This window comes from Nannobrachium achirus, assembly GCF_963921795.1.
Source record: "Nannobrachium achirus genome assembly, chromosome: 11".
NCBI classification, from domain to species: Eukaryota; Metazoa; Chordata; class Actinopteri; order Myctophiformes; family Myctophidae; genus Nannobrachium; species Nannobrachium achirus.
In genome coordinates, this window is record NC_137820.1 from 18048008 (window position 1) to 18066106 (window position 18099).

Sequence of the window (18099 nt, forward strand, 5' to 3'; positions counted from 1 at the left end):
AAAAGTACAGTACAGTTCAGATACAACGTCTACTAAAAGGATTTAAACCACAAGAAAACACAATGGCTTGACCTTGACTGATGGCTTGTTTGCAATGTTGGGGTCTTTTTGTACTCAATTCATAGCCATGAATTATAACTCTTGTAGAGCCACTTAATTTCTTTGAAGACGTTTTGAGAAAACGTCTTCAAAATAATAGTGTTCTACAAGAGTTATAATTTATGGCTACTAAATTCATGAATAATAAAAAAGGCAAACAAAATGGTAGACAAAAGCTGTCTTTAATGTCGTCTGTCATTAAATGTATGAAAATACAACAGTTAAATTACACTTCTGAAGAATGTGGAGTTTCTTTTTACTCCAAATAAACAAACATGAACGTTCAGTTAGTTTTAACAACGCAATTGGTATGCCCTTTTGTCATTTCTGAGCAGCTATAGCTAACCGTCTGTTAACTGAACAACTGAGACAGTCAGACACTAATAATCTACCTGTGTTTTCTGTTTTCCATACAGCCGGAACACGTTACATGTTGCCATAACTCCAGTCTGCTTTAAGAAGTCATTGTAGAAAGGGGCCATGCCGACCGTGGTGCTGATGGACGTGTCTTTGTCCATGACACGGCCTGTGTCATTGGAAGGCAACGAAGAGCTTCAGAGGAAGAACTTGGCTGTTCATGGACTCACTATGTTGTTTGAACACATGGCTGTAAATTACCGTTTAGAGTTCACATCACTGGTGGCTTTCTCTTCCCTCTATGAGCTTTTGGTGCCTTTCACCAGAGATTACAACACATTACAGGTAAAGCCACATTTGTTCTGCACAGTGTTAGTACTCGACTATTCTTTCCGGGTAACAGGAAAAGCCGACCTAAAACAAAGTCAACCCAAACTCGTTTCCCAACGTGTCTGTGGCCTTAAGCTAGATGCAGAATAGACACAAATCTAATCTTTGCTTCTGGGGGTCCCTGGAACAAAATGTTTTGCGATGGGGCTCCATGGCCAAATACGTATCATTATGGGGGTCCTTGACATGACAAAGTTTGAGAAACATTGATAGCAACATACGTTTTTTCAGGAAAACTGTTAGGATTTAGAAGACATTTTTTGGGTCGAGTTTGGGTCGACTTTGTTTTAGGTTGACCTTTCATGTATTCCCTTTCGGAACCTCTCTCTCCGCTATACATCTCCAAGATTAGGTTCCTGGTCATTACATGCCCATATGAGATTTTTCCGGCGATAGTTCGCCACGTTTTCCCTATTCCTATCCTACCTTCACCAAACATTGTATACAAAAAGTAAAGGCCCCATACCCGTCTCTCAGAAGTCTACTTTTTTAGCGGTGGGGGAAATCCAAGCGATGTGTTGGAACAATACTTTTAAATTGCTCATTTTCAGATATCAGATCAGACATCTGAGAGACGGGTAGGGGACCTTTACTTTTTGGATATGATGTTTGGTGAAGGTAAGAATCGGGAAAACGTGGTGAACTATCGCCGGACAAATCTCAGAGCTGTATAGCGGAGACCAAAATAACATAAGTGGGTGTGCGTGTGTGTATAATGATCATATTCCTGTTTTTTTGTTTTGTGACTGTTGACACTGGAACTAATATTCCTCAGTTGGACTGTGTGTGGGACTAGTGTCAGTTATCTGTCAATTATCAATCCTGTACAGGAGGCTCTAAGCAATCTGGAAGACTATGACAAAACGTGTCTAGAAGCAGCTCTTAACGGAGTCAGCAACATAGTGCAGCAGGAGTGGGGCAGTTCCTGTCCCTGTCAGGTATTGTGTAAAGTCTTTCCACCTTGATCACTGGTTCATTTGAAATAGAATGATGTAAAGCAACAACAATGGAGATTGTCTTCTCATCCACATTAGCCTTTGTTTTTCCGGTAGCTGGTGCTGGTGACAGATGGATCTCTTGGTATTGGAAAGGGCTCCTTGCGTCATTCCCTGCAGACACTGAAGCAACGCGCAGAGGACAAGAAGTTCCCACTCCCCTTTCCTTTTCCTGCCAAGCTATACATCATGTGTGTCGCCAATGCAGAGGAGGTATTTTGAGTCATCTTACTATCTTTTTTTATTGTATTTTTTTAATCGTATGAATTGCTGAATAGCAAGTGTAACGGCCAGGATTCTAACTCAGGCCTCCAGTGTGGAAAGCCCACCTCTTATCCAAAGGCATGTCACAATTATTACATAATCACCTATGCAAATTATTTTGCATAATCATCATAATCGTTTCCATGTGGAAAAACCGTCATACGTTTTCAAACAAACGCAACACAACAAGCTTACAAGTCACTTAAGTTTGTTGATCTGCTATTTCTGCAATGTTTTACTTTTGTTTTAAGTTATTCTTCATATCTGCCTTGTGCTTTTCTTTATTATGAAGCCGAGAAGGCAAACAGAAATTACTGTTTTATTTACATGTTCCAATGTTCTATGCCAAAAATGCCAATGCCAATTAAATCATTAATTGCAATTATTTGTGTAACAATTAATCGTCAACATAAATTTGTAATGATGACAGCCTAAAGGGAAATGTCCCCCTAGCCAGGAGAGATATTAGGCTTTTTGCCAGACCCATGAAATGGGTAGGCCTACATAAGCAAATGTCTGTCCGGGTTTTCTATATAAAGGGTATATATGATGATGACATGATGATGACATGCCTACAAAAGGCATGATGTCATAAATGATGATGACAGACAGGGGGTCTGGCACAACCAGGTTGACCTGGTCTAGTTTAACAGGTATGTTGCACAGATACTTTGTCTGTGGGTATGTGGGTTTATACCGTAATTAATTAATTAATTATGCTCCTGATGGCCATATAGAAACAATGGCTTATGTCTCTGTCTATTCAGAGTCAGACAGCAGACTGTCTGATCAGTGATTAGTCTCAAGTTCAACCTCAAATTGTGGGCAGAGTCCCTGGCTGATCTCATTCATTCAAGAAACTAATGTGAGCTCTGCCCACCTTTCCCTATGTACTGTATACCTGCATTTGTGACACATTGTTCAGTATACCTGACAAAGGCCCTAGAGGATGAAACATCTTTTTACCGCTCTGTTAATACATTATTTTGGGAGCATTAAGACAGTGTGCGGACCTACTTTTCTTCTCTTCTGTTCTGAGACTGCCTACCCGAAGCTCTGAATGTCATATTGTAGTTTTGGGCCAACCGAACAAACCGAACCCTAACCCTGTTTTAGTGTAGTATACAATGGGCTTAAGTGTAAGACATGTTTTTCCCTTCCTTGCAATATTAGTTTTTTGTGTAAGAACTAAGAATATACTGAATACTGAGAAAATGTATTCCTTGGGCAGTATGGTTTAGCCTCGTAAACCAGTCTCTTCCTGCCTTCATTCGAATGCAAGATTCGAACAGAAGATGGGAGGAGTCAGTTTACTAGGCTAAGTATGGTTTGCATTTCACCTAGGGTGGGGTGATGCTGCCACCTAGAGGAGTTTGTGAAAACCTAATAATTCACCAGTGAGTGGGTTTGGTTTGGTTTAGTCTAGTTACCAAAAAGAAAGAGGTATTGTTTTGGTCCTTGGATGACTGATTTTAATAGGATATGTCAGATGCCTGAAGAAGGCCAAAACGTTGCTTAAATAAGGTTGTAGACGGTGTGCGCTGTGCGGGTCATTTTAATAATAATGATAATAGGATAGGCCAGGCCTATGTCCAAAGTTGTGCACAAAATGTTGTTGGTAAAGTTGGTCATGGGCCTTTGAAAGAACCGATTAACTTTTACCATTGATTGTAAAAAAGATATAGTATATATTTAGGCAAATTATTAACCCACAATTTACTGTATATGGAATTTTATTATTTTTATACTTGTATAATATATTTTATCTTGTCTCTTTTCTATTTATCTTTAACTTTATTCTATATTTTGTAACTGCAAATCATGTCACTTGTGCTTGTACGGAAAATAAGGTTACTATGAATGTTGTTTCTTCATTTACAAAGCTTTTTGATTCTGGTTTTATACATTCTAGTTGTGTCTTGGTTGTTATAAATCACTCTCTCTCTGTTTTGTAACTCCAGCTGCAGATGACTGACACTATGGACAACTTGGAGGAACTACTTAATCTCAGTGGAGGAGACGGACAGATCTTCACCATGGAGGGACCGCTGTGCTTGAAGAGTGCACAGGCCATGTTTGGGTACTGTATGTCTGTGTTTACAATGCAGGCCTGTGGCTATATGGTCTGTGCACCGACACGTTTTTATTCTTCATGAGCTATACTATGTTTTCAATGGGAGCGCTCTGTATTTACGCTATGCTGGAAACGTCAGGAGGGTGATGCACTGCTCATGGTGGAAGGAATAGGTTATCACGTGAACGAAACATTTTGACGACTGTTTTGGAATAACTTTGGTCACGGTAACACATACTCACAGCGGGCTCTAGTGCCACCGCTGTTGTTTCAAATAAAAAAGAAAAAATCATTTCATACAGTCGGTTCAGTCATATACTGATGTTGCTTCGTTTGACTTTTATTTGCCCCAAGCATCACTTGGTGTGTCAATGGTAGATATCAGTATATTAAATTACAAAATATTAATTGTACTTGTTCTTTATATAATAAGCCAAATTAGAATCACGAAAGATAATAAAATGGTCAGATATGAAAAGCAAACATATTACAGTCTTTAGAGACTTCCAGGCCCTTCATGCAACTGAAAATAACAAAGCATTGTCATGGACACTCCACACTGTTTGCGTTTAACGTAGAACGGCCAGTAAAGAACATGCAATAATGTCAATAAGATAGTTCAGAGTAGTTCTGGGAAAGCACACCTCTACGACACAACAAACAAGCCTTCCAGCTGAGAAAACACAGCACACGATGGGTATTATTATGAAATGTATTTTTGTGACGCACTACTCTTATCTGCTCCATTTCCTCCAGGAGACTGATTGACTATGCATACTCCCCCTTCCATGCTGTGCTCCACTGTGGCAACCTGTCCTCAGATGTACAGGTCTTCCCTCGGCCAGAGCCTGTAGTAGTGGATGAGGAGGTAGACCCCATTCCCAGAACTGTGAATTCAGGTAACCATTTAGCAAAGCTCCTCAATGCAGTTCCTACAATAGAGGCTTTATTATATAAGTGTTTATTATATCATTTGATGTATTTGTTGCAGATTTGGAGATAGTGGGCTTCATTGAGATCGGCGACATCTCCAGTCCCCCTGTCATATCCAGACATCTAGTGCTACCCATTGCTGTAAACAAAGGTTAGTGGCTCAACATTTTCTGAGGCATGTTACCTTTTATTACAAATTGTCTCACAATGTGAGCTTGTAGATCTACTACTTTCGCTTAATACTCGGAGAAGCTTTGACAAATGTTCATCTATTTTATAGAATCTTCACCTATTATTATGACATGCCCAGAATATGGATGCTAGGATTCAAGTGGTTTATGGGCTTTATTTTATTACAGAGGTGGATGAAGTTGGCACAGGAGCCACAGACGAACCAGAGGAGGAGGTCTCGGCCAGTCAGATGGCAGGGAAAAGCCCTAATTTCTGTGTCCTTCTACATGGCAGTCTGAAGGTGGAGGGCATGGTGGCGCTGGTACAACTGGGGTGAGCAAAAAAACGTGAACACGTTTCATCGCTGTCGGGCAGAAACCTTGTATGTCCAAAAACAGTACTTTTCAGGAAATGGAAAAAAGAACCTGTGCACCAATGAATCCAGTGTAGTTAATCTTTGGACACAAGCCCTTGATAATACTTTTTATTGGTTAAATATGTGTGGACTGCCCATCATTCCAAAGGTTCATTAACCCACAAACATACTTATCCACTTTCAACTTGGTGTCCTCCTTATTTTGGGCCTTTCCTTTTTTTTCTTTTATGTTTCCATAAATAGAGAAAATAGCATTGTGTTATGTAGGCTATTTGTGTTATGTAGGCTATTTTCTTGTCTTACTTTTGCATGACACTGTCATTAGATGAAGTATATACTATAAAATAGTAAATAAAATACATTTGTGTAAAAACATGTGCCCAACAGCAACAATTTGAAATATTCATGTAGATCATTTGAAATGCTTAAATGTTACTAGGGTAGCCTACTAATAATGTGTCTGCAGGCCAGACTGGTACGGTATGCTGTACTCCCAGGCAGACAGTAAGAAGAAGTCTAACCTGATGATGTCACTGTTTGAGCCTGGTCCAGAGCCTTTACCCTGGCTGGGCAAAGTCTGCCAGCTGGGACCAATCTCAGGTAACCTCCTGTTCCCACTATGCTGACACACAACGTTAATAGAAATCAAGGTTCTCACCAGCACACACATGTCGAAAAAGTGGCTAGTAACCTCTCTGCATACTTTTTAGCAAGCCCCTTGTGGGCAGACCAGTAAATGGCACCTGCCATTGGTGGATTAGACTGACAGCTGACACTTGGCTACACCAGTCTTTTATGCCCCTCTGTTTGCCAGACCCATGAAATGGGTAGGCCTACATAAGCAAATGTCGGTCTGTTCTTCTTCTATATAAAGGGTATATATGATGATGACATGATGATGACATGCCTACAAAAGGCATGATGTCATAAATGATGATGACAGACAGGGGGTCTGGCACAACCAGGTTGACCTGGTCTAGTTAAATAAAAGAACACATTGCCAAAAGTGTTTTACCTGCTGGCGTCATCATTATTACACAAAATAAACATTGTTAGACTAGTTTTATTTCTACTGATGACACTTGGGTCCAGTTGAGTTCAAAGGCTGTTGTGTACATTATCAGTTATCATCAATGAGTTAAATATTTACATCGGCTTCCTGTGTGCCTGTGATAGTTTGGCTTGATTCCCATTTAACATGAGATGATTCTTGTTTCAGAGGCTGCTGAAAATCCCTATGGAGAAGATGATAGTAAAAGTCCATTCCCTGTACAGCCGTCGATTAAACGCAGCTACGCCCAGAATGTAACTGTTTGGATTAAGGCCAGTGGGCTTCAGGTATGTTGCCTGCTGTACTATGTTGTCTACATCACATAAGTCAACACCACCTTTATTGTTTGGTCTTCAACTTTACCGCTATTGCCGGATGATGTAATTGTGCCTTTTGCGTTTGTTATTTTTTTCTTTCACTGGTAAACTATTTCAGTAATGCAAAAGTTGATTTTTAATGGCCATTATTTATTTTTATAGCTCTATATTCAGTACTAATCACTGCTATAGAGCGTTTGTTCAGTCTCTCCTGCTCTTTAGTACACAGAAAAAGCATTTATAGGCCAGGATACCTATTGTATCCAATCAGGAGGGAGAACTCATACAGGATACAGGATAAATAAGTGAAATTGGAAGTGATGATACAAATAAATGAACAGACAAAGTTCTGTTGTCTGTAAATAATGATGATAATGTATGCTAATAATTTAGACCTGCTTTCAGTTTCCCACAAAGGTAGGGGGAGCAGTTAGGGGACGGTCTTGCTGAGGGACACTTATACACATTGCTGTCCTGGCCAGGAATTGTTCCTGGGACCCAGAGGGCCTGGGTCCAACAACCAGGGCCTCTGGCTCCCCAGGCAGGCTAACTAACCATTCAGCTATGCCTGCCCCAAATATGACCGTAACACTATAAAATTGAAGCTGATAAATGGGTACTCTCTCCTAATTGGGTGATATTGGCAACCCTCATGCCAGTCAGTAAGGTTCATTCTCTGGTGTTGATAGTCGTACAGAAATGGTCATAGCAATCATTTGTTGTTGAGATGTTATTTGAGACCAAAGTGTCAGAAGGCTCAACCCACCCACCCATACTTAGAGCCCTGCATAAAATATAGATGCATAATATCTACAGTACGTTTTCATTCACTGATATGAATACTATTGCTCCACAGACTGACGTGCAGAAGATACTGAGGAATGCCAGGAAACTGCCAGAGAAGACTCAAACATTCTATAAGGTTTTTTCTTTTTTACACAAACATTATAGATTCCTGGTCTAATTTCTCTAATATATTTATGGCCATTTTTGTACATTTTGAAACCTATACTGTATAATTATGTTATGTAAGGGAATAACTACCAAAGCAGATAAAAAAAAAAGAAGCGGATTTGCTTTTTAGCCCGTTGTTCACTGGTTGTTTTTCTGCAAATGCACCAGGAGCTGAATCGTCTGCGGAAGGCTGCCTTGGCCTTTGGTTTCTGGGAGCTGTTGAAGGGAGTGGGTGAGCTGCTGGAGCGGGAGTGCACACTGCTGCCAGACTCGGCACACCCAGATGCAGCCTTCCAGTTGTCCCACGCCGCCCAGCAGCTCAAACTGGCCAGCACTGGTGACTCCCAGTATGCCGCTTTCGACCACAACATCGCTCCCATGCATACAGACTTCTCAAGCTGAGTCTGGAACAATGGACTGAATTAGCACACTTTCATATTTTTATTTTAATCTTTTTATTGAGCTTTTTTCTTTTTGACTTGTTTATGTTAAAATCAATGTGACACATTACAATCCCAATGTCCCCCTTCCTATACCAGCTCATAAAACGACAATAGGAAGTTGAGAGCAAATGAGGCGAAATTGTGACGATGCTACTTGAATTTGAACTCAGGCCGGGCCATCCCCAATTATGGATTTTTCAGCAGTTGAATATTACAGGCCCAATAATGTTTGAAATTAAATTAGGTAACATTTTGCCTCCCAAAATGGCAAAACCTGCTCAATAACAGAAGGTCGATGTTGTATTGTTGGTGTACTGTATATAGATTTTGTAACACTGTTCCGAATATATTCTTTTTCATGACTGCTTGACTATTGAGAACCTTTATTCTGTATCAAACTGCCACATTTCAAATACTGGGTATTTCATGATATTCAGAATAGTGTCAAAAGTAAGGGTATGTCCAAATAAATGAGGAATAGAAATATGTAAAGTTGCTGTAATTGTGGCATACATCATTTGCCATAGCTTAGCTGTTAAATGCAGATGAATACATATCAATTTTAAAGTGAAACAAAGTTATGCTGCTTGAATGCCCATGCATCAAACCACAGGGCATACTTTAGCTGTTCTGTTCGCATATTGAATATTTCTAAGACTTCTTTGGTGTAGCCTTTATTTCCACTGTTGCCTAGCTGTATATAGTTTTACCCTGAGATGTGTGGCATTTCACAAAGCAGGATACATTTCAGACTTCAGTCATTGCTTACTTCATGAAGCTTTGTGAAATGACCCAACAGTATTCATTCCTGGTTCCTGGGATAATCCTTTCAGAATCTAGTAAAATAGTAGCCTACAACACTTAACATTTACAGTACAGTAAAAAATACTCTACCATCAAAGAAAGAAAAATAAACTAATTTAAGGGCATGTTCACACTGAAATAGGCAGCACTTTTTCTTCAGAATAGGCTTACAGTGTGAACACACCCTACACCTAATGACTCAGTGTTCAGAACTACAGCATATCGATGTATAAAGAAATAACAATTCTACTTGAAAAACCCCTGTGATGAGCTGGAGATGGCTTCCTCATTGTACTAAGTGTAAAGTCTTGCACTCCTGGAATGCTGACAGTGGTCTGAAAATTACATAATTTAGGTTAGACTGGCTGAGGAAAGAAAATAACTTCAGATAAACAGAGGATAAATTACGGTCCCAGCAGTAAACAGGCAGCAAAGGTGTTCTGTCAGTGTTGAATGTCAGTTTGCTTTCCTCTTCTTGGTGCGGTACCGCCTCTTCCTCTGCTTGTAGAGATGCCGGAAGTTGATAAACAGTCCTGTGCATAAGATTAACGTTACTTACAACACAGCATTAACAATCCGAACAATTTGACCAGAGTGTTTAAACACACAGACTCACCAAGAAACATGAGAATGAGATAGACGTGCAGGACATAGGAGAAGCCAATAGACTTGCCAATGGCTTTGGGCAGAACAATGCTGAAGAGTTTTGTCTCATCAAAGATGGGAATGGACTGGATCACAGCGACAGCTGGTGGGATTAGAAGACGTTTTATTCCTGTTTTTATTTTATTAACACTGAAATGCAGTTGATTGCCTTCTACTGAAAGAAGTGAGAGCAACCTAACCTTCAGCTAAAACCCCCAGTGGGTATAGTGGTATCCAGATGGTGTACCTCAGCCAAGTGAGGGTTTTCCACTCTGTGTCAAAACAGGCCAGCATGTAAAATGGATACCTATAAATGGATAGTAGTCCAGAAGTAAGTACTAAGCAACAAAGCAGACTCGATATGTGGTAAAATGGCCATGCATCCATCAGCGGGAGAAAGACTTTGTGCAGACAATCATAATTCTTTGAAAATCCTGCCTCCATGCAGGAAACCATTCACACAAACATTGTTAAAATATATCCCTACTGAAAGGGTTATCGGAAATGTTAGGAATCCAGCGTGCGTGAAATTCACTATGAGCACTCACCGAAAAATCTCGATGGCACTCCAAAGATAGAAAACGAAAAATACAACTGGCTTGTTATGCATTTCATCCAAGCTGCCAAAGATTATGAAGAGGATAAAGTTTCTTCCAATCACCTGGAGAGAACAGCAGAAAAACATGCCATAACACCCACACAATAATAGGCATCAGAAGGACACAGCCAAAGAAAAAGTAATTGGTGTTACATAGCTGACAAGTTTATAAGGTGGCCAATACTGGTATGACATTATTAAAAGTGTGGAAAATGAAAATACAGTACCTGTATAAAAACTGGTACGACTCCAGTTCTCACTACACCGAAAGCAGCATTGAGCACCTCGACTGATGCCAGTATCTGACAGAAGAACATGACGTCCGATATAGTGTGAAATGTGTCATAGAGAGAATCTTAAAAAAGGGAAAAGCATTACGTGTTAGTGAGAGAATCTCAAAGGTTTAGCTTGATTCACACAGTGACATCATTGTAAGAACAAAATAATTAATCCTCACCTTGACCAAAAATAAAAAGACGTACAGTCATGTTAACAAAGATCCAGGAAAAGCCCAGGAACTGCACGAGGTTATAGATGAACAAAAACCCAGTTTTCACACTGCTAAATGCTGAAAGGAGATAGATTAAAATAATTACATTATGAAACAGCAGATGCAGTCTGGTCAAGTGTAAACAAAACAAAATAGATCAGGTAAAAGAAATACATGTCCATTAACCAATTAACCTAGTGCCTCCATCTGGGCATGTCATAATAGTCCAGTAATAATGTCACTTGACCTCCCACTAATTGCAATAAAAACAAACTCATCCGATTTTGTGTCCTAAATATGTCCTGAATGAGAGGAAAAAAGTTGCAAGGAATTGAATGAAGGTATAGCCTGGTTCCAGCCCATAGACCCCGCCCACTCTCAGAGTGGACTGTTTCTCTGGTCTGGAGCCGAGTACATGAATCGGCAGTTTAGCAAGCCAAAAACTGTGGCTCCTCCAATGAGCGCAGGGGGTGGGGGTGGGTTTAACGAATAACCAATTCGTGCCGCAGCCCGTTTTTTCAAGTGACGTCATTATCCAATCCGCGCAGAAGTTATAACGATTCAAACGAAGTTCACACACCAGGCAGGCAGGCAGGCAGGCAGGCACGCACAACGTCCCATTAGTCCGACGCTGGTGACTGAACCCTATCCCTAACCTCGGTAAAACTATGCCTAACCCTAACCTCAGTAAAACTATGCCTAAACCTAACCCTTAGTCGGACAAATGGGACATAGGAACATCGAGATTTCCCTGTTGCTGGGGACCCATAGAAATGCAGTATCCAGTTTGAACTTGTTTGGATGCGTGGTTCTTAAGCGGTTTTCTTCATGGCCTGCTCATCTTAACATTTAACATCTCTAAAACTTACTACAATCAGTGGTGTAAAGTAAGTAAGAACATTTACTCAACGGTACTGTACTTACGAACAATTTTGAGGCATTTCTACTTTACTGGAGTATTTCCAATTTCCAGTACTTTACTTTTACTCCGCTACATCTCGGATCAGTGCTTGACACACAACACCAGAGAGTCAGAGAGAGAGAGTGCTAAGCGTGATAAGACGAGAACCGGAAGTGGAGCTGCATTAAAACTTCTAATAAAGTCTTCAATCAATCAATCAATGTGGCACGGCTGTCGACCTGGCGGTTGGCTATTTAAACGACATCATTTTCTCAGCTTGTGGTGGAACTCAGTTAAATATGTCCGGTTGTTGTGAAACCAATTATGTTGTCCTCTAGGCTATTGAACTGCCATGTTCTTTTAGAATGTGTATCTCGCTAAGTGCTAATGGCCTCTTGTGAGCTATTTGATCTGCTGTGGTAAGCGTCACTAAAGTAAAAAAAATGTTGGATGGAACATCATGATACAATCCAGGGGCGTCATTTGGGCCTACAGTGTTGCCATGGCAATACCCTAGTGTTAAATCCATTTGTAGGGTTCAGGGTGAGAGAGAGAAAGAGAGACAGACACCGAACCGAAGCGACGTTCATAGTCAATGTATGATGATGATTTGTTAAGTTAAAATTTATATTGCAGCCCAGAGCCAAAAGCACAATAGTTGCCCAGAGCCAATTATTAATATTCCCTCTGTGTTTCACATCAGGTTTGATTGGCTCCCACGAAGATTCCTCCAGCGGAAGCGTCAGCACTGGGCAACGTGGGTAGCTGCCTTCCCAATTTAGCCCTTACCCGCTGAAAGACGGAAATGAGTCATTTTCTACTTTAATGGGCTCCCACTAAGTTTACCAGAGGAGATCAGTTGGAGAGGTTGAATTTAATTGAAAGGTGTTAGAAGACACCTTTGGACACATTGGTGAAGAAAGGCATTATTATAATTGGTAAAAGATTGATTATATTGTACATGATCACTTTGAAGACAGTTTCATTGTGATCTCTCAAAACATGTGTGTAATATAACAGTGCAGTCTCATGCTGACTTTATTTAAATTACATTTAAAATATTTGATAAAATGAAATACTTTTTTGAGAGTAGTTATTTTCAATGTATGACATACTTTGTTGTGAAAATAGCTGATCTACAATCTCACAACTTTTCAGATAGCAACGTGTTGTGAACTTGTAGGTTGTCTTTTTCTGCTAGTTTGGGCCCCCCTTCACGAGCCAAGGGGTATTGTAAAGGGCTGGCTTAATTAAATACAAAATAAATAATAAAGATTTGTGTGGTGGATGGGCCTCAGTCTGTTGTTCAATTGGCACGAGAGAGAGACAGAACGCCACGTGGCTGCAACCCATTTTGGTGCCCGACGCACAACTGGCTGTTGGGTGTCCAGTGCCACTCATATGGGACATTCTGCATAATGAGTACTTTCTACTTTTGGTACTTTTAAGTACATTTGGATACCAACAGTCCAACACTTTTGTACTTTTACTCTTTCCATTCCAGACATTCCAGACTTTTACTACAGAGTATTTCTACATTGCAGTAATGATACTTTTACTTAAGTAAGAAATGTGAGTACTTTTTCCACCACTGAGGGAAGGATAAAGTGTACGCGTGTGACACAACCAATACAACCCTGCCTGACAGACACCCCTAGCATTGGAAAATGATGGGCACAGGATGTTCTATAGACACCCACTGCCCGACTTCGCAGCTTTAGAATGTGTGAAATTGAATGTGCAATGTAGTCCAATCCTAGATGGGAACTATAAATGTGGTGCTTGTGCGCAATGCAATACCACCTTTAAATGCATTTCTTTCCAACATCCCCATTCAGGGAAAAAGATTCCCATTATGGGTATTAGTTCCTGTAACACAAAGGGTGTTATCTATGTAATGTACTGCCCATGCAGCAAATATTATGTTGGTAAGACCATGTGCGCTCTACATCGATGCATGTCCGTGCACGTGTCCTGCTAAAAGGATTTGGGACGACTACTGCCTGACACCCAGTAGCATTGGAAAATTATGGGTACAGGTCAGGATGTTCCAATTATTAAATGACACCCACTGCCCGACTTCACTGCTTTAGAATGTGTGAAATTGAATAAGCCAGATTGAATTTCACACATAAGATTACGTTCGCTGCTTAGTTTGCTTGACCATTTGAGCTATATCCTTGCATTTGGTTGTAATTGGTTTTCATAATAAATATATATCTTTGTTGTAATTTTAAGCAACCCACTTGGACATTGCTTATCGTTTCTGGGTTTTAATGACTGTTGCTGGACATTTATTGACTCACCGGTAAGAAATCACATTACGTACAGTGACGTTAGTTGTTTGTGGTAATATTTATTATATTCACATTTCAGATTTTGTGAAATGTGTGAAATATTACGTCTCTGTACAAGCCCTGATATTCACGGTATGTCCCCTATATGTTTTAATATGGTTCAGTATAGTGGTGGCCGCCATCTTTAAATGGTCAATGTTGAGGCATTAACCCATTTAGGCCTAACCTATAGAATAGGGCTAAATCAGAAATTAGCCTACAAAACAAATATGTTGCTACATACTGTACATGTACTGTAAGCCCCTCCCAAACAGCAAAATGTGTTCCCGGCATGTACTGGTATGACCTAAATTAGCACAATTTTCCTTCAGCACTTTAAATAAGACAGATTTTCTGAAATTCTGCCCAGACGAAGAGATAAAAAGCTTTTTTGGTAGGGTCATACTTGGGCCATTTTCTAAACTTTCCCTTCATATAATTCCTTGCGACTTTTTGTCTATCATTCAGGACATATGGATGAGTTTGGTTTTGATGCAATTTGTGGGAAATTGACCCCCATTTTTCCATAAAATTCCTGGACTTTAATAGTCAAACATTCTGCAAAAATAGGTGATAATAATCTGACAAAAATCTACAAGATCTACATTCTACAAGCTCACAATACATGTTAGATCGGCTAATGTCAGCAAATACATTTAGTGTAACAGGAACGAAGTAGGGGGCCAAGACCCATGCGGGACCCCAGGTATAGGGTTTAAGTGGTTAAGAATTATATCAATGATTGCGCCAGTACTACTGTATATGTTTGGTCAAATTAACATTTATGACAAGAATGCGTCGAGTATGATATAGTTCAGGGTTTTGTATGATACAGCTTTGTATGTTGACTTTGATATAATGCATGTCTAACATGGCTGATATCTCATGAAGTCGGCTCACTGTTGGCTTCATCTATTTATGCTTTAAAAATGATTGTGTTTTGTTGGCAGTGCGAGCTACGTTATCAGCATCATGAAAAGCGCTGTATTCCGAAACGGCTACCAGTCTTCTCATCACACAAAAGGATGATAAAAATAAGAAATAATGAGAATTAGGTCAGTGCAGTTATCTTACTGCACAAGTAAATGACATGGTATAAATGTGATTCCACATCTTACAAGATTGTACTATTTTGTACTATGCATTTTGTCCTTTCAATTAAGTGGGTAAAGTTTTTACTGTACGACATTTAATATAATATTGGGATTGCTATTTGATTGTTTCAATTGAAACAGAAGCCTTTAGAAGCCTTATTAATATAGATCAAAACGTTTGTACGTACATTCCTTTGGGGCTTTGGAGGTCTTCAGTCTGTTTTTCCTCTCCTCCTGTCAGAAGAAAAACAAAACAATGTTTTATGCATGTTTTGAAAACGTCTGGTACCTTTTGTGTTTGACTTTATTAAAACCCAATAATATAGCAGCTTCCTACAGTATCATCACCATTGACATTACTGAGAGCATGAAATATACATTGTTTAAAATGTATTACTTCAATTTAGGCTGTCCAAGTCAATGCAGGGGGGGCGCCAAATCTTGGTAAACAGTAAACAGTGAGCAGTGACGACATACTGAAAGTAAAATGGATCTCTCACCTTTTCACGTATTTCCATCTCAGCGTCTGACTCGTCCAGCCAGCGGTCAAAGTCTGGTGCCAGAAAGACTGGTTTACGCTCCTGCATGGTCAGCCTGTCCCACCACCCACTCTGCTCCTTCTTCACTGTGATATTCACCTGACGCTCAGTTGATTTATGCGTCACCTGAACACACACACAAATTAATTCATAAGCCACTATCAATACAAAAATAACACTGGACAAATGACTTGCATGAGTCAGCAATGGGCTGCAAAATCTATAAACCTGGTGCAAAGCAGGCAGGCACACACCTCTGGTTTCACTGGCTTAAAAAATGTTAGGCTGAACTCGTACTCATTGTCTCCTTTAGCGCCATGTCCTTGGGCTGAAAACACAAAGGAATATGTTATTGTCATGAATGTAATTTCTAAAATGTAACAGTACAGTTGAGGAAATAACTCACCTCTGAATTTAAGCAAATTTTCATGTACTTGGACGTCAATATTCTACAAGAGATTAGAAATAAGCAGTTGGTTATACTTAAGCATATATTTGTCTAGACTATATTAGGCAAAGTTTTTGACCATAATATTTTTCAACGAGAATGCAATTAATGCAAATGGATGAATCACTTACGCATACTGTAGTTAAAATAGGCAATCAAATAATTCTATCTACCAAACAACAGTCGTACTACTTATTTATCAACTAACTTACTACTTGTGTTAACTACTGCACCCCACAACCTCCACACACTTCAGGAGTGTCAACCCCAGCACCTGCGTGATAGCACACTATTTTAATAAAAACGACAGAGTGACTGTCGTTATTATTAAAATAACGACAGAGACCTAGGTATCTTTGTTGACTAAAGACAAACATTTGCATGAAATGCAGAGATACTCATCGGCATGCAGCTGTAGATGTGATAGGGTTACTGTATTCAAAGTCACTTCCAAATAAGATGGGTACAGTGTCAGTAGGCCTATGCCAGCTGTCTAAACAAGACATTATTCGGACAGGGTCAGTCAGGGACCAGGGTCAGACATTATTCATTCATACACAACATTTGTGGACGATTTGTGTCACAAATGACACAGAATGCATACGGCGTGACTGAGATTTCCAAATAGCTCTTACCACAGTTCGTGACCACTCACTGTGACAGTCATTAAATCATAAGTCTCACACAAAAGGAAAGTTCAAAGTTACACAGCCTCAGTCAGCCTCCACCTCCAGTGTTGTTTTCGTCGACTAAAACTATGACGAAAACTAAATAAAGCTGTGATGACTAAACCCAAGACTATATTGACAATTTCGTCATCAAAATAAAAACTAGACTAAAACGTTAGGGAGGGACTAGTGGAGAAGAGTCATTTTATGTTTGGTTGTTCTCAGGTGTTGCGTGCTGAAAATAGCACATCTACAAAATAGCAGATCTACAAGCTCACAACATGTAGCGCATGTTGTGAGCTTGTAGATCTGCTATTTTCAGCACACAACCAAGTCATTACGATGCCATCAAGGCCTGCAAGAATACATTTCAGTTGACTAAATCAACTGTAGATTTAGTCGACTAAAATCTTATGATATTTAAGGCCCATTCCCACTGGGCCAGATAACAGATATCTGGAGATATTTCTCCAGATATTTTTCCATGCAAAGTGGATGGTAGATACAGATAAAAGTCTACCACAGATATTTGCCACAGATTCTTTTATCTGTGGCAAATATTTTTTTATCTGTATCTACCATCCACTTTGCATGGAAAAATATCTGGAGAAATATCTCCAGATATCTGTTATCTGGCCCAGTGGGAATGGGCCTTAAGTCAACTAAAATTAGACTATTAAAACTAATACTTTTCTGGTGACTAAATTATGACTAAAACTAAATTACATTTTATTAAAAAGACTAAAACTAAATCAAAATCTGCTGTAAAAAACAAACAAACAAAAAAAAACAACACTGTCCAGCTCACCTGTGCGTCTATGAGCTCAATGCGCAGGTACAGTTCTTCATGACGCTGGGCCCAGAAAACGTGGGGCGTGAGGAGGGCCATTTGGAACTGGAGGAGGGTTCTTTAAACGGGGTTTAGTTGCTAATAATACACGTACAAGACCAGGGGAGCCATCAGCCATCCATCGAACTGTATGCTAACGATACGGAGGCTAGTAGAAGTGGATTAACCAGAATATTCTGCGAACGTGCGCGTCCTCGTCGTCCGTCAGCTGAGCGTAGCAGCGTGCTCGTTCACGCACGGTTGGACGGTCACTGTTTACGGAAGCGACGACTGAGGAAGGTGGCGCGTTGCTCAATGCGCTG

At 39.9% G+C, this 18099-nt stretch overlaps 2 protein-coding genes across 2 annotated transcripts; one reads left to right on the plus strand and one right to left on the minus strand.

Annotated features, from left to right (window-relative positions):
- The first annotated feature begins 538 nt into the window (after window positions 1-538).
- On the plus strand, window positions 539-8788 carry ints14 (integrator complex subunit 14). Its single transcript, XM_080736440.1, has 11 exons — window positions 539-801; window positions 1677-1784; window positions 1899-2054; window positions 4067-4185; window positions 4936-5078; window positions 5171-5263; window positions 5472-5616; window positions 6126-6259; window positions 6879-6997; window positions 7884-7949; window positions 8150-8788. Exons 1-11 carry the CDS (start codon window positions 580-582, stop codon window positions 8381-8383), a joined length of 1539 nt encoding a protein of 512 aa, XP_080592566.1. The 5' UTR covers window positions 539-579; the 3' UTR covers window positions 8384-8788.
- A 136-nt stretch (window positions 8789-8924) lies between these two features.
- hacd3 (3-hydroxyacyl-CoA dehydratase 3) lies at window positions 8925-17953 on the minus strand. Its single transcript, XM_080736441.1, has 11 exons — window positions 17756-17953; window positions 16238-16280; window positions 16086-16159; window positions 15793-15957; window positions 15481-15526; window positions 10929-11039; window positions 10699-10826; window positions 10422-10534; window positions 10074-10180; window positions 9845-9976; window positions 8925-9761 (listed from the first exon to the last, which is right to left on the minus strand). Exons 1-11 carry the CDS (start codon window positions 17834-17836, stop codon window positions 9685-9687), a joined length of 1077 nt encoding a protein of 358 aa, XP_080592567.1. The 5' UTR covers window positions 17837-17953; the 3' UTR covers window positions 8925-9684.
- Between the last annotated feature and the right edge of the window lie 146 nt (window positions 17954-18099).

Bases quoted from the DNA above. Each gene is read 5' to 3' on its own strand.
- ints14 (XM_080736440.1), top strand. From the start codon at position 580: ATGCCGACCGTGGTGCTGATGGACGTGTCTTTGTCCATGACACGGCCT. The intron at 802-1,676 runs GTAAAGCCACAT...AATCCTGTACAG, and splicing joins GAGATTACAACACATTACAG to GAGGCTCTAAGCAATCTGGA. The intron at 7,950-8,149 runs GTTTTTTCTTTT...CAAATGCACCAG, and splicing joins AGACTCAAACATTCTATAAG to GAGCTGAATCGTCTGCGGAA.
- hacd3 (XM_080736441.1), bottom strand. From the start codon at position 17,836: ATGGCCCTCCTCACGCCCCACGTTTTCTGGGCCCAGCGTCATGAAGAA. The intron at 16,281-17,755 runs GTGAGCTGGACA...AATCTCTTGTAG, and splicing joins TTGAGCTCATAGACGCACAG to AATATTGACGTCCAAGTACA. The intron at 10,535-10,698 runs GTACTGTATTTT...TGTTCTCTCCAG, and splicing joins TCGTACCAGTTTTTATACAG to GTGATTGGAAGAAACTTTAT.